At 40.7% G+C, this 21,471-nt stretch overlaps 1 protein-coding gene across 1 annotated transcript; it reads left to right on the top strand.

Annotated features, from left to right (window-relative positions):
• The first annotated feature begins 6,931 nt into the window (after positions 1 to 6,931).
• Akap4 (A-kinase anchoring protein 4) lies at positions 6,932 to 21,225 on the top strand. The gene is made up of 6 exons (XM_004670059.2): positions 6,932 to 6,958; positions 10,014 to 10,109; positions 11,195 to 11,245; positions 11,785 to 11,886; positions 18,449 to 20,572; positions 21,070 to 21,225. The coding sequence occupies exons 1-6, from the start codon at positions 6,932 to 6,934 to the stop codon at positions 21,223 to 21,225; spliced, it is 2,556 nt and encodes an 851-aa protein (XP_004670116.1).
• Positions 21,226 to 21,471: the final 246 nt, after the last annotated feature.

The following is a 21,471-nucleotide window of genomic DNA, read 5'->3' as shown; positions in this document are numbered from 1 at the left end:
TTGCAGTGGCAAGAGGCCCTGGCATGCCCATTCTCACTCTCTCCTTCTCCCTCTGTCTATCTCTAATTAATAAATAAAAATTCTTTAAAAAAAACAAAATAAAATACTTTTATTTTATTTGGGGCTGGAGAGATGACTCAGTGGTTAAAGACGACTGCTTGCAAAGCCTGATGGTCCAAATTTAATTCCCAGTTACCAGGTAAAGCCAGATGCACAAAATGGTGCATGTGTCTGAGGTTTGTTTGCAGTGACAGGATGCCCTAGTGTGCCAATTCTCCATGTGTATATCATACACACTATCTCTCTTCTTACATATAAATTAAAGTAGAGTTAAAAATGGTGGTGAAGGGCCGGGCGTGGTGGTGCATGCCTTTAATTCCAGCACTAAGGAGGCAGCGGGAGGATGATCGCCATGAGTTCGAGGCCATCCGGAGTCTACATAGTGAATTCCAGGTCAGCCTGAGCTAGAGTGAAACCCTACCTTGAAAACCAAAAAAACAAAACAAAAAAAAAAATGGTTTTGAAGCTGATAATGCTGGCTCATGTCTTTAATCCCAGAATTTGGGAGGCAGTGGTAGGTGGATCACTGTGAGTTCGAGGCCACCCTAAGACTACATAGTTAATTCCAGGTCAGCCTGGGCAAGAGTGAGACCCTACCTCGAAAAACAAAACAAAAAAAAATTGTGGTGCTGTGCAAATGTGCATGCCTTGTGTAGAGGACAGAGTTGAACATCGGTTTCCTTCCTCTATCACTCTTCCACTTTATTTCCTTGAGAATATCTGACTTAACCCGTAGCTCACCATGTTTTAATCAGGTTGGCTGGTCCACAGATCCAAGTGATACTTCTGTGTCTGTTCCTCTCCAGACTGGGGCAACAGGCATGTGTGACCATATTCAACTTTTTTTATTTAAACAACATATTTTATTAGACATGGACATATTTTGTATGTAAACAACACATGTTTGTACCATCATTTCCCTCCTCCCTGCCCCTTTTCTGAAAAGGCCTTCCTCGTTGGAGATTCAGGTCAACCCCATTGGAAATGTGGGTCATGCATTATGGGGGGGCATGTCTGTGCAAAATCTCCCAATTTGTGGCTCTAACAATCTTTCTGCCCCCTCTTCTGCAAAATTCCCTGAACCATGCTGGGAGCACTTTAAGTCTACCTCAGTGATGGGCACTTAGAAGCCTCTGGATCTCTGGTTTCGTAGGTGTTGAGTGTCCCCAGTATCTATCTCTACCACCCTTGTGCTGATATCAGATTTGCTAAGAAAGCAGCTTTCTTCTTCATTTCCCCAATTCCACTGTGGTTTCAGCTGGGGCCAAGATGGGGTGTACTGGATCGTTTATTTCCTCAGGTCCAGCTCCAGTCTGAAAAGGAGAAGCAGGTTCTCCAATGGAGAATGAAGTCAGCACTGGTTAAATTGGATAATCATTATTAATTTAGAATTAAAAGACCCTCTTATAGTCTAAGGTTAGTGGAAACTTGACGGTGGAAAACAGAATCATTATCTGGATATGATTCTGACTTGTTTCCCAGTTCCAGGTATGGTTTCCTCTCCACTGAGCAGATCTGTTAGCCAATCCAAGAGCAGTCGGATACCCACCATGGCTGTGTGTCACTATTGCACTGTGTGAGCATCACTTCAGGTTGTTTGCTTCTGAGTGGCTTAGACTTTGAGTTGCTTGGACAGTTGTTGGCCACTTTCCCCCAGCAGCTCATGTAGCACCTTCCAGCACTAGATGGGCTTATTGTTTGGGGCCATGTCCAACTTTTTATGTGGGCACTGATGACTGAAGTCTGGTCCTCACACTTATTCTGCAAGTGTTCTAACCTGCTAAGCCATTCCTCCAGCCCAGATTCCATGACTTAGCTATGATGTATAATTTTGATCTTCTTAGTTCGTTGTGTTAAAGGAAAACATATCCAGACAGTTTATCAAGGTTGAAAGACAGATTTTATTCAGTCTACCACTGCAGAAGAGAGAGACTTCAGATGAACAGAGCTCAACATCACTGAAAAATGAGGCAGGTTGTGTTAAAAGTAAAGACAGATCTGATCAATATAATTAGGGTATCTGTGTTTGCTCACTAGTGCTAATCAGTTAACTTATCCTCCCACAGAGTATGGGCAGCACTGGCTCTATATTTCTTAATGATTACAATTCAATGGGATGGTTCTCAGTTTCTTGAGAAAGACATTCATAGGTTTTAGAAGATAACAAAGGAGATAACAAAAAGAGAGAGAAAGAATTTATGACTTGCATTTTTTGAAAGTACATATTCTAGGGAAAGTGAGTTATGGCCTATAGTAAGAGCTTAGCAGGAACAGACAATAAATTCCTGAGGCTCAGTTGTCTATCTAGAATAACTTACCTTGTAAGGGAGACACTACTATGAGAAAAGTACATGTGGAGGCTATCTGTCACATTACCCTTTAATTTGGCAGAAAAAAACGTAGAAAAAAGGAGAGAATGTGATGGAGGTGTTAGCTTTCCATTAGTTATAGCTGACAGAATGCAAGGGAAAGAGTACAAGTTAGATCTCTTATAAAGAGTCCTCCTTGGATTAAAAAAAAAAAAAACAAAACAGGGGCTGGAGAGATGGCTTAGCGGTTAAGCGCTTGCCTGTGAAGCCTAAGGATCCCAGTTCGAGGCTCGGTTCCCCAGGTCCCACATTAGCCAGATGCACAAGGGAGCACACATTGGAGTTTGTTTGCAGTGGCTGGAGGCCCTGGTATGCCCATTCTCTCCCCCCCTCTCTCTTTGACAAATAAATAAATAAATAAATAAAATAAAATTTAAAAAATAAATAAATAAACCTTGAGCCTATGAGAAAGAAATGGACAATTAAGAGAAAGGAAATGAGGTAAATAATAATAATAATAATAATGGCCTTTCAGGTCCAATTCCCAATACACAGGAAAGGAAAATTCAGGATTTAGTCAGGGGTTTTAATAACAGCCTGGTACATGGGGCTATAATAACCATGGGATACTCACATCTGTATTGCTTGAATTGGAAAAGACTTTAAACCAAGAGATGAAAAAGCTTCTCATGGCCTGGCTTGTGAAACTGTTGAACATGGAGACACATGGGAGCAGTCTGAATGTCACAGAAGCGGATAAACTGAATAACCACCCATTCTTCCTTAAGACAAGGGCTGCATAATCTGGGGCAATATGAGGGAAAATAGCTCTTGATAGACTGGCTCATCCAAGCCATTAGGGACATTCGATTATTGCTAGCTGAGGTCCCCCATGAATATCAGAAACTGGAGGACAATAGAGGAAGGACAGTCACCACCAAGGGAACTAGACATTAGAAAGGCAGTGTTTCAAAGTTCACTGGACCAGATAGGATTTTATTCACAGAAAAGTAATGATTCAGCAGGGACATTAGAACTTATATGGGGCTTTAATGACTTTGCTGAGCCCCATAGTAGGATTAGACCTTTACAAGGTAGTACAGGCCCTGGCAAATCTAAATTATTTAGACTAGCTTGTAAATTGGGTTTCTAAAGAGCTAAAGCAATCAAGAGGAGATGAAAGAAGGATGGTAACAAAGGGTTCTATTCAGGCCACTCAAAGGCAGATGTGACAAGATTTGTGTTGAGCCAGAGTTTCTAGAGAAAAACATTAACAAAAAGCCAAATGTTATACTTGTGAACTTCTGGAAGGCTTTAAAGACATAAATGATAAAAAAAAAACAGTGCAGGTGAAAAAGTTTGTCCTTGGGGTGGGCAGTTATCCCCTAAGAGTGTTACATGTAGATTTGTTCGCTGCAAGAAAGTATACTGGGATAGTAGATACATTTTTTTAAAATTTTTTTATTTATTTATTTGAGAGCGACAGACACAGAGAGAAAGACAGATAGAGGGAGAGAGAGAGAATGGGCACGCCAGGCCTTCCAGCCTCTGCAAACGAACTCCAGATGTGTGCGCCCCCTTGTGCATCTGGCTAACGTGGGACCTGGGAAACCGAGCCTCGAACCGGGGTCCTTAGGCTTCACAGGCAAGCCCTTAACTGCTAAGCCCACTTTTTTTTTTTTTTTTTACCCAGACTGTGGCCCTTCCCACATCCAGGTATGGCTAACAGGAAGTTGAGGGCCATAGTCCTGGCCCGGAGCCTATTGGAACCTGGGAGCTGGATCTGGTAGTAGAAATGGCAGGCTAGATTGTACCCCTTAGACCTGAGAAAGGACAAAAGCACAAGCTGGCCCACAGAGACTGCCAGGGTTGGGTAGTTGTTACAAGGGCTCTGACGTAGAAACAACATCCCATGATGTGGAGGTAAGACAGATCATTAAAAATGAGAGTAGAGGGCCGGGTGTAGTGGCACAGGCCTTTAATCCCAACACTCGGGAGGCAGAGGTAGGAGGATCGCTGTGAGTTCGAGGCCACCCTGAGACTACATAGTGAATTTCAGGCCAGTCTGGGCTACAGCAAGACCCTACTTCGAAAAACAAAACAAAATAAAATGACAGTAGAGGGCTGGAGGGATGGCTTAGCAGTTAAGGTGTTTGCCTGCAAAGCCAAAGGACCCAGGTTCAATTCCCCAGGACCCACGTTAGCCAGATGCACAAGGTGGCTCATGCGTCTGGAGTTTGTTTGCAGTGGCTGGAGGCCCTGGCTTGCCCATTCTCTCTCTTTCTCTTCTCTCTCTCCCTCTTTATCTCTGTCAAATAAATAAATAAAAATAAAATATTAAAACAAAATGACAGTAGAGGGATGGAGAGATGATTTAGTGGTTGAGGTGCTTGCTTGTGAAGCTTAGGGACCCAGGTTCGATTCCTCAGTGCCCACATAGGCCAAACACACATGGTGGCACATGTGCTGGAGGCCCTAGTGTGACTATTTTCATTCTCTCTCTCTCTCTCTCTCTCTCTCTCTCTCTCTCTCTCTCTTTCCCTCTTCTCCATTCTCTCACTCACTCCCTCAAATAAGTAAATAAAATATTTTAAAAATGGCAGTAGATAGCTGGGTGGAGTAGTTCCTAATCAACCTGGGCTTCAGGGAGACCCTGCCTCAAAAAAATCATAGAAGTCATGAGATCTTTTCATGTTGTATTTGATATTACTAACATTACTTTTTTACTATTTTCTTAGTCATAGAAGAGCAATTGGCACTTGCTTGGAGCAGACAATGATGAGCATTCAGAGGGCACTGTCTGTAAAAAGTTGACCCTTGCCGGGTGTGGTGGTGCACGCCTTTAATCCCAGTACTCGAGAGGCAGAGGTAGGAGGATCACCACGAGTTCGAGGCCACCCTGAGACTATATAGTGAATTCCAGGTCAGCCTGAGCTAGAGTGAGACCCTACCTCAAAAAACCAAAAAAAAAAAAAAAAGAAGAAAAAGTTGACCCTTAATTCTGACCGTTGAGTGTCAAACATATTTGGAAAACACACTTGGAAGAACAGTAAAAATAGAAATTAGGGCTGGAGAGATGGCTTAGTGGTTAAGGCACTTGCCCCAGGTAAAGGCATACAAGAAGAAAATGACGCTGGGCATGGTGGTGCACGCCTTTAATCCCAGCACTTGGGAGGCAGAGGTAGGAGGACTGCTGTGAGTTCGAGGCCACCCTGAGACTACATAGTTAATTCCAGGTCATCCTGGACCAGAGTGAGACCCTACCTGAAACACGCCCCCCCAAAAAAAGAAGAAGAATAAAATGAAACAGACCAAACACTACCTACACAAGACCATCATAATAGGAGGAAAAGATCATGACATCAAAATAAAAGAGAGTCTGATTGAGATGGGGAAGGGTTATGATAAAGAATGGAGTTTCAAAGGGGAAAGTGGGGGGAGGGAGGGTATTACCATGGGATACTTTTTATAATCATGGAAGTTGTTAATAAAAAAAATGAAAAAAATCCAAGTTGGGGGCTGGAGGGATGACTTAGCAATTAAGGCACTTGCCTACAAACTCAGGGACCCAGGTCCAATTCCCCAGGACCCATGTAAGCCAGATGCACAAGGTGGTAAATGTATCTGGAGTTCGTGTGCAGCCGCTGAAGGCCCTGGTGGGCACATCCTCCCTCCCTCCCTCTCTCTCTCTCTCAAGTAGATAAGATAAAAAATAATTATTAAAAAAATAGACAAGAACATCAAACTAAATTTTAATAGATAACTCAAATAATTTTGATTTCAGATGTAGTTTTTCACATTCATGAAGTGAAAGTGGAGGCATGTCAAGAAATTACAGGGAGGCTAGGTATGGTCGCACACGTCTTTAATCCCACACTCAGGCGGCAGAGGTAGGAGGATCGCCATGAGTTCAAGGCCACCCTGAGAGGACATAATGAATTCCAGGTCAGCCTGGGCTAGAGTGAGACCCTACCTCAAAAAAAGAAAAAATGACAAGGAGGCCAGAGAGATGGCTCACTGCTTAAAGGCACTTGCTTAAGAAATAACAAGGAAAAAAAAATCAAGTGTTTCTTGGACACAGATAAGAACCATTTCTTATGTGGCAATATTTCAAAACTGGGGTTTAAATATGACACATCTCAAAGTATAATGGATACTTCTCTAGAAATACAATGGCAAATAGTATTTCTATTCAGCACTGGATAGAATGGAAAACAGTAAGTGACACTTAAGTCGTTTTATGGTTTGATGAATTTGTAAAAGCCTGACACTGTCCTAACAGAAGCAGCCTTTTCCTGGGTTACATAAGTATCCTCCATGAAGGTCAGAACTTGCTAGATCACTTAAATTCCTTTGAATCTTAAGAAGAAAGCCCATGACTTTGTGCTGTCACTGTTCTCTATAGAAACAGTGATGCCATTGAGTTGAAGTTCTAGTACCACCTGGAACTTAGAGCTTTAAGGGACTATGGAGGGTTGAGGAAAGACGTAACATCTTGAGGCAGACCGGAAGAGTCATCATAACATCCAAATTGCTCAGAAAAAAACATCCAAAGGTCCTAAATGATTGCCTGCTGTGAGACTACAAACGTAAGTTCATCTTCTGACTTATTGTTAACTAGTTTGGGGCATATTTTAATTTTTATTTATTTATTTGCAAGCAGAGAGATAGAAGAGAGACAGAGAGAAAGAATGGGTTTGCCGGGGCCTTCAGCTGCTAGAAACAAACTCCAGATATGTGTGCTACTTTCTGCATCTGGCTTTACATGGGTACTGGGGGTTTGAACCTGGGTCATAAGGCTTTGAAGGCAAGCACATTAACTGCTGAGACATCTCTCCAGCCTGTTTAGGGGCATCTTTATGATAGAATGAAACCCCAGAAGCTGCTAAGAGAGCGTCCAATTTTCTATTTTAATTTGGATATTCAAATAAGACTTGATCAACATTTCTCACTTTTAAAATAAATCTAAAGGTCTCTTGGCACATATCCCTAATATCGTACTGGGGAGCTCAAAGGAAGGTAAATTAAAATGTGAAAATATTTTCATTCACAAAGAGTGATGGTCTATCAAGAAAAGTGGAGGCAGGAGAGATGGCATAATGGTTAAGGAACTTGTCTACAAAGCCAAAGGACCAAGGTTTGATTCCCCAGGACCCACATAAGCCAAATGGTCAAGGTGGCACATGTGTTTGGAGTTCATTTGCAGCATCTGGAGGCCCTGATGTGCCCATTCTCATTCTCTCTCTCTCCTTCTTTCACTCAAATAAATATATAAAAATAAAATAAAATAATAGAAGAGAAGATAAAATAAAATAAAGTGGGCTGGGTGTTGTGGCGTATGCCTTTAATCCCAGCACTCGGAGGAAGAGTTAGGAGGATCGCTGTGAGTTCCAGGCCAGCCTGAGACTACATAGTAAATTCCAGGTTAACGCAGACTAGAGTGAGACCCTACCTTAAAACATGAAAGAAAGGGAGAGAGAGAAAGAAAGGGAGGAAAGAAGGAAGGAAGGAAAGAAGGAGGGCTGGAGAGATGGCTCACCGGCTTAAGTGCTTGCCTGATAAACCTAAGGACCCAGATTCAATTCCTCAGGACCCACATAAGCCAGATGCACATGGGGGCTAAAGTATCTGGAGTTGGTTTGTAATGGCTTAGAGGCCCTGGCATGCCCGTTCTCTTTCCCTATCTGCTTCTCTGTGTGTGTGTTAAATAAATAAAATAAAGTATTTTTAAAAAGAAAAAAAGACGGAGGGAGGGAAGCAAGAAACGAAAGAAGGAAGGAAGACAGAAAAGAATGTGACATTTGGCTTTGAGGGGTTGTGAATTGTGTGAAATTTGAAATATGTACATCCTCTTAGACATAATACAAAAAGGTTGTCCTATAGCAGGCAGCCGGGTGTACTTTGGATGTGAAAAGGTTACTGCACTTGGCAGTGTGCCATGCCCAGGCTGTTACAGGACCAGGCATTGTGACCCAACAATTCCCCTAGGCACACCTCAGGGTCAAGCCAGCAGGAAACAGCTTGGCCCATCAGTCTGGTCCAACAGCTGACCAGGGTGGCAGGCAGCTGCTAGTGCCCAAGAACTTGGCACTGCCCACTTCCATCTAAAGGGGCACATCTCCCTTCTCGGTGGCACACTTCAAGCAAAGATCCACAAGAACTTCACTATCAAGGTAATGAGTTTATACATTTTACTTTTCAGTTGTTTTAGGATTTGGAATGAGACTACATCCAAATCTCACAAGGTAACTCCATGCTGTCCTCTGTGTTTTCCTAGTTTAATGTTTACTGACCCTTGAGAAGAAAAGGAATCCCTTCATCTGAGATTATAGAAAGCCTGTTTTGTAGAATTTGTGCAAGGGAGAACACAAAACATGTTGGGAGTGGCCAAGATAAGGGAATCGAGTATCATGTGAAAGGATAGTTATTAGAAGATTGCTATCATTTAAAAAATGCTTGCGACAGAGAGAAATTAAGAGGGAAGAAAACAGGGAAGGAGTGAGGGAAGAAGAAAATAAAGGAGACAAGTTAGAAGGGGGAAAGAAAGGAAGGAGGAGAAAGAAGAGAGAGGGAGGGAGGGAGAAAGGAAGTAAAGGGAAGGAAAGAGAGGATAGAGGAGGAGGAAGTGAGGAAGAGAGAAGGTAAAGGAGGGAGAAAGAACAGAAGGAAGAAGAGAACGTGAGACTAATTTGAAAAGCTAAAAGGAGAAGGTCTATTTTTTTTAGGGAAGCTGAAGGAAAATACTTATAAAGTGTTTATCTTGTTAAATTTAAAGAAGAAATAAAGTTGAATTCCCAGAAAAAAGAAATCTACTAACTTCTTAGTTGCTCTTATATGGCAAAAAACTAACTTTTTTTCCCCATTTTCTTTTTACTTTGCTTTAGGTTGGGTTGGGAGTGTAGTGAGGCAAGGTTGAAAGAAATTGGCAATGATTTATTTTCTTTTCCTTTTTTTTTGGTAGGGTCTCTCTCTGGTCCAGGCTGACCTGGAATTCACTATGTAGTTTCAATGTGGGCTTGATGATCCTCCTACATCTGCCTCCCAAGTGCTGGGATTAAAGGTGTGCACCACCACGTCCAACTTAAAATTTATTTTTTTAAAAAAGAAATCTTTGCTCGGGAGGCAAAGGCAGGTGGATCGCCGTGAGTTTGAGGCCACCCCGAGACTCCATAGTGAATTCCAGGTCAGCCTAGGCTAGAGTGAGACACTACCTCAAAAAAACAAAAAACTAAAAAATAAAAATAAATAATTTTTTTCCTTTTAGGTCAAGGTCTGGTCTTCTCTGATGCTTATGTTTTGGTGCTACATTTATGAGTATTAGACTGAGTTTTCGTGGTATTCTCTGTGAGATTTAGTTAGGTAATCGCCACAATCTCCAGACCCTCTTTTAAATTTGCTTCTTGTTCTACCACTTTTCTGACTGGTCTTCTCCCAGACACTTAGTGAGGTAAGTCTAAATGAAAGGAGACCACAAATTTTGGTAAAAGCTAATGATTTTGTGCCTTAACTTCAAACATTTCATAGCATGAATCTCTACTTCTCAACTCTTCCCTGTATGAAACACAGGTGTCAAGGACCCCCTAGAGAATTTTACTCAAACCTTATTTCTACATATAATAATTTAATATTTATTTCTCCTTGCAGATGTCTGATAACATTGACTGGTTACATAGCCGCAGAGGCGTCTGCAAGGTAGATCTCTATAGCCCAACAGGACAACGAGATCAGGACCGAAAAGTGGTAAGATACAAATCAACGCCTAACACAAAGTAGAAAAACTTTTCATATGGGTATAGATCTACTGGGGTCCAAGATAAATTCAGAGAGGCTGATACTTGACTTCTCTAAGCAACTAAGCTCAGTAAGAATTTTTCAGGGGTCTGCACACATATACATCACACAGGGATGAATCAGGGGAAGGGCGGAATAAAGAGTGATGTAAGAGAGCTATAGAGGGAAGCCTAGGATAAGCTTGAGAGGGAAGAGCCAAAGGGGAGGGAGGAACCCCTGAGGAGGAGGAGCCTTAGAGGAGGGAAGAGAGATGGTTGCCTAGTAACTAGCCTCTATTACCTAATACCTCTTAAGTCATGATATGTAGCTACCAATAAGCTAGACTAGGACCTCTCAAGAGGGCAAAAATATTTCAACTACTTCATACAGTTTCACAAACTTCAAGTGATTTTCATATTTTTAAAACTTAAATATATTTGAAAATGACCATCCTGCTAAGCAATATTATTCCAGTGTAATGCACCTATTAAGCACATAGATGTTTCCCCATATACTCTTAAAACCTTTTTCAATTATCAGTAAAACTACTGCTACAGTAAAAAGTGCCCTAAATTAGAAGCCAGGGAAATCAAGTTCTTATACAAGCTCAGCCTCTGTATTTGTGACAGCAAGGCAAGACACTTCTTAATTTTCTCAATTAAGATATATAGACAGATGGTACATAGATAGATACATGCATACATAGATAGACAATACATAGATAGATAGATAGATAGATAGATAGATAGATAGATAGATAGATAGATAGATATTGTAGATAGATAGATATTGTCCTTTGGAACTCTCTATGACAGATTGATGTTTTCATTTAGGAAATATAGTGTGCTAAGATTTCATTTGCCTAGTAATAGTTGCAATATTAATGTTTATTGAATATGTACTATGTGTCACTGTCTACTTAAAGCTTTACATACACTACCAGCTAACCTTTCCAAGGGTCCCATAAGGTAAGTGCAATTATCATCTCCAAAGAAAGAGAAATTATGGCCTTTTCTCTAGAGTTGATCTAAATTCACCCTCCTAATTTCATCCAGATATGCTTTGTGGATGTGTCCACCCTGAATGTGGAAGATAAAGATTGTAAGGTGGGTATTTTCTGCTCAAAGTTGGAGGGTGTGGGAAACTGCTGAGAAGAGTTATCAATAAAGTATGTGGAAAGGGAAAGTTTGCTGCAGAGGGTGGAATGGTGGAGAGGACCTCAGGTGGAAGACCATCATTCTCATTAGTCCAAAATCCCTAATTCAAAATTGCTTGTCACTCTTAATACCAATTCTCATGTTAGAAGCCATTTAAATTGCTGGTTGGCCTAAATGAAAGTATGGCAGATAGCATGTGAGGAAAGTTTTCAGACAAGGCAATCTGTCCAAAACAGGAGTAACTGAAAGAATATGGCTCTTCAGACTAATAACCTTGTGTCATTAGAGTAGGAATTAGTAATTTGTGGAAAGAAATTTGCCTCATTCTTCAGACTAGTTAGCATTGAAAGCCTACCTCTCCTGAAGAAAGACAAAGGATAATAAGAGACGGGACATCCAGGAAGTAAAGTGGTAGTTTATGGGAGGGGGGCAGCTTGGAGAAGTCTCAGAAAGCAACTTCATAAAACCCTCACCCCTTAATTCCACAGGGTGCTACCGGTTCCAGGTCAGAAGGCAAATTAAACCTGGAGAATCTGGAAGAAAAAGAGATTATAGTAATCAAGGACACTGAAAAGCAAAACCAATCTAAGGTAGATCTAGCTTCTGAGGTTCTACCACTTCTAATATCTAGGGCCCAATATTGTTTGAGACACTAGGTGAGAGATGGTAAAGAAACTATTTTGTCCAATAGGTCCATCAAATTGTAATATATGGGATCCTAGAGAAAACACAATTAAGTTCATTGCCACAATAAGTTCCACATACAGGTACTTAAAATGACTCACATTTATTTGCTTGTGAAGCCTTTTGATCCAGGTTCAAATCCCCAGTACCTATGTAAATCCAGATGCAAAAATATGAGGCATGTGTCTTGTATTCACTTCTAGTTACAAGAGACCCTGGAATCTGTCCCCATATATAAATAAATAATTTTATTTTCCAGGTATGGTCTCACGCCAACCCAGGCTGACCTAGAACTCACTCTGTAGTTCCAAGCTGGCCTCAAACTCACAACAATCCTATCTCTGCCTCCTAAGTGCTGAAATTAAAGGCATAAACCCAGCCAAAATATTTTTTAAAAATTATTAAAAGAAGCCGGGCGTGGTGGCGCACACCTTTAATCCCAGCACTTGGGAGGCAGAGGTAGGAGGATTGCCATGAGTTCAAGGCCACCCTGAGATAACAGTTAATTCCAGGTCAGCCTGGACCAGAGTGAGACCCTACCTCGAAAAACAAAAAAACAAACAAACAAAAAAAAAATTATTAAAAGAGTGAAAAGGCTGGGCATGTTGGCACAAGCCTTTAATCCCAGCACTGAAGAGGCTGAAGTAGGAGGATTACTGTGAGTTCCAGGCCAGCCTGGGACTACATAGTGAATTTCATGTCAGCACAGGCTAAAATGAGACCTTTCCTTAAAAAATAATTAAAGGTGGGCTGGAGGGATGGCTTAGCAGTTAAGGCACTTACCTGCAAAGCCAAAGGACTCACATTTGATTCCCCAGGACCCACCTTAGCCAGATGCACAAGGGGGTGCACGTGTCTGGAGTTCGTTTGCAATGGCTGGAGGCCCTGGAGTACCCATTCATTCTCTCTCCCTCTTTCTCTGTTAAATAAATAAATAAATAAATAAATAAATAAATAAATAAATAAATAAATAAATAAATAAATAAATAAATAAATAAAAAGGCTGGTGGGAGGAAATTATGACCAAGGTACACTGTGTATGTGTAGAGATTGTCAGGAAAAAGTTTTTTGTTGTTTTTTAATAAAAAAGGAAGCCATGTATGGTAGAACACACCTTTAATGCCAGCACTTGGAAAACAGACAGGTAGGAGGATTACTATGAGTTTGAGGCCAGCTTGGATCTACAATGTGAGTTCTAGGTCAGCGTAGGCTAAAGTGAGATCCTACCTCAAAAAAAAAAGAGGGGATGTAATATGATGGAGAATGGAATTTCAAAGGGGAAAGTGGGGGGGGCAGGGATGTAATTACCATGGGATTTTTTTTATAATCATGGAAAATGCTAATAAAAATTTAAAAAAAAAAGAAAAGAAAAGAAAAAGCTGGCTGAGCATTCAGCATTCATCTCTCACTACTTCCTTCCTACTGTTGTAACAATGGATGTCACATTGCCATACCAATTCTCTGCTCCTGCCCTGTTTGCCCCTCCAAAATATATATAACCTTGAAACTTTCAATGGGAAATAAACCCTTCAGGGCCTTTAATATACAGAATAATATTATCTGCAAATAATGATAATTTGCTTTCTCCCTTTCCAATTTGTATGTCTCTTGCTTTATTGCTATAGCTAAAACTTTCAGTACTATATTAAATAAAAGTAGAGACAGTGAACACCCTTTTTTATTCTTGAATTTAGTGGAAAAGTTTCAAGATTTTCCTCCTTTACTATTATGTTGGCTGTAGGTCTGTCATAATAGCCTTTATTATGTTAAGATATGTTCCTTCTATTCCAAGTTTCTGTAGGACTTTTATCATGAAGGCATGTTGGATTTTGTCAAATACCTTTTCTATATCTATTGAGATGATAATGTGATTTTTGTCCTTCAGTCCACATATATATAGTGTATTACATTTATTGATTTGCATATGTTGAACCATCCCTGGACTTCTAGGATAAAGCATAATTGGTCAGGGGAAATGATATTTTTGGTATATTCTTGTATTCTGTTTGCTAATATTTTCTTGAGAATTTTTACACCTGTGTTCATGGGGGAGATTGGTCTGTAGTTTTCTTTTTTTGTTCTGTCTTTGTCTGGTTTTGGTATCAGGGTGATTCTTGCTTCATAGAAGGAATTTGGTAGGATTCCATCCTTTTGTATTTTGTGGAAAAGTTTGGAAAGCACTGGTGTTATTTCTTCCATGAAGGTCTGGTAAAATTCACCAGTGAATCCATCTGGGCCTGTGCTTTATTTAATTTTGTTTTTAATAACTGCTTGTCTATCTCCGTACTTGTCATAGGTCTATTAAAGTGGTTGATCTCCTCTTGATTTAATTTTGGTAGGTCATATAAATCAAGGGAATCACCCATTTCTTTTAGATTGTCCTTCTGCTTTTTGAATTTCTACTCTCATTTGCTTAAAATACCATTTTCCAACCTTTCAGGGTAGGGGGATAGAAGGCTATGCAGGGTGCCTGGAGTTGTACTGGAGCTGCTCAGCTGCTCAGTTTGTTGACTTGGCAAGGAGTCTGATATGAGTGGGAAATCCCTCCACCTGTTTTTTGCTCCTGCAGCTCTGTGCCAGCCAGGTGGGTGGGTGTGCAGACTAGGGCCGCTGAGGCCTTGGCAGTTTCTGGCCAGTTTCCTCCTTTCTGGAAGATCTTGGTCTCTCCTGCTTCTCTGCTGTGGTTGTTAATAACTTATACACCTTCACTTTTTAGTAGAAGAGTGTGTTTTGCTGTTTTTCTGCTTGTTTCCCTCCTTAGGCTGCTTTGGCATGGCTATTATGCTGCCATCATACCCAGAAGTCTGGGAAATAAATCCTTTCTTCCTCACCCACCCCCCAAAATGACTGTCATTAATCATAAAAGTTCAGGATATCCTCTTCTGATTTGTAGGTAACTATTCCAAATAGAATAATTCTAATTAATATATGGGCTTATAGGAACCATCTGCTGACTCATGATGTACTTGTATGACCCATATTGCCCAGCATCCAATAAGGAAGAGGGATATAGAGCAGAAAGAATTCCTAACAACTAAGAATTTGAGTACCTAAAACATTACAGGGCTATTGAATAGATTCAAGTTAGAAGTAATTTGAGGGCTGGAAAGATGGCTTAGTGGTTAAGTGCTTGCCTGTGAAGCCTAAGGACCCCGGTTTGAGGCTCAATTCCCCAGGACCCACGTTAGCCAGATGCACAAGGGGGTGCACACGTCTGGAGTTCATTTGCAGTGGCTGGAGGCCCTGGCATGCCCATTCTCTCTCTCTCTCTCTCTCTCTCTCTCTCTCTCTCTCTCTCTCTATCCCTCTTTCTCTGTCACTCTCAAATAAATAAATAAAAATGAATAATTTTTTTAAAAAGAAGTAATTTGACATGGGGCTGGGGAGATTGCCCAGAGGTTAGAAGTTATTGGTTACAAAGCCTGCTAGCTTGGTTTCAATTCCCCATCCACCCACTTACAGCCAGGTGGGCATTTGCCACAGTAAGGGACTCTGGTGTGAGGCATACATATGCATGCTCCCCCCTCATACATATGCAAATGAATATTTTTAAAAGTAATTGCACTTGCATGCCACTTCACATTTCAAATCCATTTATTTTTGTGCATCTCAAATTACATGTGTCAGGCTCCTGGTTTATGGAAGGCATTTGGAACACACAGAACACCCTAGATTTTCACACACTTGGAGTGGTTGGTCTTGAAACAAGATATCTGGCTTCAGTGCAAAGGAGTCAAATGTTTCTTATTCAGTGTCTCTAGGTTCATATGTTATAAGTAAAACATTATTTCTGGCCCAAACACATTTGGAATTATGTGAGTGGTCCCAAAGGAAGAAGCAAGTTACAAAACATTCTTCAAAAAGTCGGTCTTGGGGCTGGAGAGATGGCTTAGCAGTTAAGGCATTTGTCTGCAAAGCCAAAGTACCCCAGTTCTATTCCCCAGGACCCATATAAGCCAGATGCACAAGGTGACACATGCATCAGGAATTCGTTTGCAGGGGCTAGAGACCCTGGTACACCCATTCTCTCCCTCTGTCTCTCTCTCTGCCTCTTTCTCTCTCTCAAATAAATATATAAAGTATATTTTTTCAAAAGTTGGCCTTACTGGGTGTGGTGGCGCACACCTTTAATCCCAGCACTCGGGAGGCAGAGGTAGGAGGATCACCATGAGTTCGAGGCCACCCTGAGATTACATAGTGAATTCCAGGTCAGCCTGGGCTAGAGTGAGACCCTACCTTGAAAAACCAAAAAAGAAAAAAAAAAGTTGGCCTTATAGCTGGGTGTGGTAGCACATGCTTTTAATCCCAGCACTTGGAAGGCAGAGGTAGGAGGATCACAGTGAGTTCAAGGCTACCCTGAGACTACATGGTGAATTCTAGGTCAGTCTGAGCTAGCGTGAGACCTTGCCTCGAAAAAACAACAACAAAAAAAAAGCCTTATTATAACCTTATATTTCTAAAAATTAACTAAAAAGGAGAAATAGAAGGGGCAAAAGGGCAGCAGTCCTTAAGTGGTATGTAGAAGACAGGTATATATACAGCTATCTGGACATGAACATACATACATAAAATAGTTTTTAATGCAATATAAGTGTATGTGGCATTGAAATACTCAACAATATATACATCCACATGCATTTAAAAGTAATTCATAGGCTGGAGAGGTGGCTCACTGGTTAACACGCTTGCCTGAAAAGTCTAATGATCCAAATTTGATTCCCCAGTACCCACGTAAAGTCAGATGCACAGTGACACATCAGTTCCAATGTGGCAGCTGGAGGCCCTGGCTCACCCATTCTCTTTCTTTCTCTCTCTATCACCTCTCTCTCTTTCTGCTTTCAAATAAATAAGTAAATAAATAAATAAATAAATAAATAAAGTGATTTATATGGGCTAGGGTGGTTGCTTAAACATGAGGGCCTCTTGGACAGAGACTGCCAAGTTTGACTCCCCATATCCCATATTAAAATACAAAGCTGGGCATGGCCATACATGTTTGTAACGTAACCCCAGTATGCACTGGGGTGGAGGAGACTAGAGAATCACTGGGGCTCACTGATAGTCAGCAGCTCTGGTTTGAAGTAGAGACCCCAACTTAAGGAAATATGTGAGTGGGTGGTGGGAAGACACAGAACATTATCTTCCAAAAGCATGCACATGGTTACATGCATCTGCACATACAGGTACATAATCACAGACATGCTGTATATATACACACATAAAAAGGATAAAAAGTGATTTATACAAGACAATACACATACCTGACTAGTTTACATGTGGCATTGATATACACACATAAGCATTACTATACCAAACCTAAATGCACTGACCTTTTCATAAAGACTTACATATACAAAGACACACAGGTAAATGCAGTGATATGCCCACATGTAACACACATTAGCATCCACATTTACATTCATGCACACAATATATAAATGCATTCTAATACACATTAACAAACACAAATCTTGATCAAAACACAGTGAACATACAAATTCAATTATTGGCATACTATATATATAAATGTACATGTCTACAGAAAGACCTATATGGCTATACACAACCATCCCTAACATACATACATACCTATTCATTAACACTTTTCCTTATGAACACATATTGAGAGATGCAATGACATATGCATTCATATTATTCACATATATACCCAAATTCCAGGGTATATGCAATATTTATTATATTATATATACTTTATAAAACATTTAAACACAGCATAAACTAATAACAATTTTATTGACACATAGCCATGATTTTAATATGTTTTCATTAATATATTAGTGTTAATATATTAATGAATACATATGTTAAAATGTGGAATTATTTTAAAAAGTGAATTTATGCTCCAATAAATACATTTACACTTCTTAATGGATAGTGAATAGATCATTCAAATTGACACTGGCTTATTTATATGTTCAGAGGTGTACTGACATACACAGCCTTATTTGTCATTCATTAAGAGGTACAAATGTGCACAGTAACATGCACATGTTGGTCTATACAGTGAACATGTACAATGAGCAATGATGTCAACACATTATTACATCACCATACATAGTCACACAAATACAAATATACACAATGGCATACTTCAGCACACCAGCAATACAAATTTGCATATGCTGACAACTATTGAGACGTTTAAATTGCTACATTGATGAGGACTTACTCTATAGGCACACTGACACATTTTGGCACATTTAAATAAAACACAATTGACTACACTTGTAAACGGTTCAGTCTACAATACTATTATATATATGAGCTTTTGCTACCACTTGTGCTTGAATGGGTATCAATGGACATAATTAGGTGCTATGTTTTCATGTGAACTCCAAAAAGTCCAATCTCTAGTATGTGCTATTTAGAAGCTATATCTTCTGAATAAAATAAGAGAAAAAAATAGCATACCCAAACCCTTATGGATAGATGTTCTTTTCTTTTTAGATGGAGGGGTCTGTGTGTCTTTTCAAACAAGCTCCTTCTGATCCTTTAAGTGTCCTCAGTTGGCTCTTCAGTGATCTCCAGAAGTATGCCTTGGGCTTTCAACATGCACTTAGCCCCACAGCCTCTAGTTGTAAACATAAAATAGGAGAGATAGAGGGTGAATGTTACAAAATGCCCTCTGAGAACTGCTGCAGTGTATATGCTGATCAACTGAACCTGAGCCATACAGCCAATGGACCCCAAAGCCTACGTCTAGAAATGACAGCAGCTAAAAACACTAACAATAACCAAAGTCCCTCAAATCCTGCAACCAAACCTCCTAATAATCCCAGGTCATCTGCCATCCCTGATGAAGAATGTCCTATGGATGACCTTTCCTTCTATGTCAACCGACTGTCTTCTCTGGTCGCTCAAATGGCCCGTAAGGAAATCAGGGATAAATTGGAATGTGGAAGCAAATACCTCCAACATTCAATGTATCCCGCTGCAGACAAAGGAAAAAATAACCCCCGCAGTGCTGTCAGCAAGATTGCTTCTGAAATGGCCCGTGAAGCTGTAGAATTGACCTCGGCAGAAATGCATGGCACTGGGGAGGAGTGTCGCGATGGCCGGAAAACCTTTCTGTACAGTGAATTATCTAATAAGAACAAATGTGGAGAAAGGCAGATGTGCCAGAGAGATGGTAAAGAATTTGCAGATTCCATCAGCAAAGGGCTCATGGTTTATGCAAATCAGGTGGCATCTGACATGATGGTCTCTGTTATGAAAACATTGAAAGTGCACAGCTGTGGGAAGCCAATTCCAGCTTGTGTGATCCTGAAGAGGGTGTTGTTAAAGCATACCAAGGAAATTGTGTCTGATCTGATTGATTCTTGCATGAAGAACCTGCATAACCTTACTGGGGTCCTAATGACAGACTCAGATTTTGTCTCTGCTGTAAAAAGAAATCTATTCAATCATGGAAAACAAAATGCTGCAGATATTATGGAGGCCATGCTGAAACGTTTGGTCAATGCCCTTCTTGGCGAGAGGAAAGAGACTAAATCTCAGAGTCTGGCATATGCAACTTTGAAAACTGGGATCCATGATCCAAAATGCAAGAATCAGAGCCTTGAATTCTCAGCTATGAAAGCTGAGATGAAAGGAAAGGATAAATGCAAGGTGAAGACAGATCCAGGCAAGTCACTGGTGAGTGCTGAGAAAGTCGGTGAACATATCCTTAAGGAGAGTCTCACCATGTGGAACCAGAAGCAAGGAAACCAATGCAAGATGACTAGCAAAATCACCACCTGTAAAGATGAGAAGAGAGGAAATCTCAGCCCTTCTACAGATTCATTGGCCAAGGATCTGATTGTATCTGCCCTTATGTTAATTCAATACCATCTAACACAGCAGGCCAAGGGCAAAGATGCATGTGAAGATGACTGCCCTGGTTCCTCTATGGGGTATATGTCCCATAGTACTCAGTATGAAAAGTGTGGAGGTGGTCAAAGTTCTAAATCTCTCTCAATGAAGCATATTGAAACTCGTGGAAATCCTGGACCATCCACATGTGTAAAGGAAAATCAACAGCTGGATTCCCAGAAATTGGATATGTCAAACATGGTACTATCACTGATTCAGAAACTCCTTAGTGACAGCCCCTTCAGCTGTGATGAACTATCTGAAAATGAGAAATGTTGTGACCCCAGAACAAACAAAGGGGCTTCCGTGTCTAAGAGACCTGACAGAGGGGAAGAGCAATGCCAGGACAGTACAGAAATGGACTTCATCAGTGGAATGAAGCAAATGAACCGCAAATTTATAGATCAACTGGTAGAATCTGTGATGAAATTATGCCTTATCATGGCTAAGTACAGCAACAATGGGGCAGCTCTTGCTGAGCTGGAAGAACAAGCAGCTTTAATGAGCAAAACCAATTTCAATTGCTCCAGAAGTTGTCGTGAAGGTACGATGTCGCAGAACTATAGAGATACTCCTGGGCCTGAAGTTATTATCAACAATCAGTGCTCCACAAGTAACTTACAGAAGCAGTTGCAGGCTGTCTTGCAGTGGATGGCTGCCTCTCAGTTTAATGTGCCCATGCTCTACTTCATGGGAGACAACGATGGACAACTGAAGAAGGTAAGAAACGTATCAAAGCACAAGAAATTAGAGACAGAAGGAGTGAAGGCTAAAATTCACACACATGCACTTTCGCTTTTAGGATAAATTCCAGAGAAATCACTTAGCCAAACCATTTTTCCCTATGGGAACTAAGTCTAGGCAATCCTTTCAATGCCCAGTCTCATCGTTTGTTTTAAGAAAGGCAAAGTAATGGCAACCCCAAACCTTGACCTGGTAATTAGCACAGACTAACTTAAGGATCTAGCATTTGCTCAGAAGTATTTAGTGAACATAGATGATTTCAGAGTTTGTAATTTACACCATTAGAAAAGGTGCAAGAGAAAAGGATAGGCCATTTCAGCAGCCTCCAGTTCTAGATCTGTGACATACTTTAATCCTAGAATCATGGGTTAGAAGGTGGAAGGGATGTGGAGAACTGTTAGTTCACTTTGTCCAATGGGTCTTCCTTGTTAAAAAGCATCAGATGACTCAAACAAGCTCTGCTCTCTCCACAGCTCCCTGAAGTTTCAGTCAAGGCAGCAGAGAAGGGGTACAGTGTAGGAGATCTTCTTCAGGAGGTTATGAAGTTTGCCAAAGAACGACAACTGGATGAAGCTGTGGGTAACATGGCTAAAAAGCAACTGCTAGACTGGCTTCTCGCTAACCTGTAAGCTGAGAACTCCACAGGCTCTCCTCCATCTTCCACCCCCAACAGCCTTCCATCCCGGCTGGAGCCACCCCGTCATCGGGCTGATGAGCTGCACAGTGTGTGACTGACTGTATTTTCAGTTGCATTGTGCAAACACTGGGTGCCCTAGCTGGGCAAAAAGATGAATTAAAAAATGAAGAAAAAATTGTCATTTCCTTGATACAATATATTGGGGGAAGGGAAGGGAAAACAGGTTCATTGTCCATGA

The sequence above is a fragment of the Jaculus jaculus genome, chromosome X, assembly GCF_020740685.1.
Source record: "Jaculus jaculus isolate mJacJac1 chromosome X, mJacJac1.mat.Y.cur, whole genome shotgun sequence".
Lineage (NCBI taxonomy): Eukaryota > Metazoa > Chordata > Mammalia > Rodentia > Dipodidae > Jaculus > Jaculus jaculus.
This window is presented reverse-complemented; position numbering and strand designations above follow the sequence as displayed.

Coding starts and splice junctions, on each gene's coding strand:
- Akap4 (XM_004670059.2), top strand. CDS start 6,932: ATGATTGCCTGCTGTGAGACTACAAAC. Junction 10,110..11,194: donor GAGATCAGGACCGAAAAGTG/GTAAGATACAAA, acceptor AATTTCATCCAG/ATATGCTTTGTGGATGTGTC. Junction 20,573..21,069: donor ACGATGGACAACTGAAGAAG/GTAAGAAACGTA, acceptor CTCTCTCCACAG/CTCCCTGAAGTTTCAGTCAA.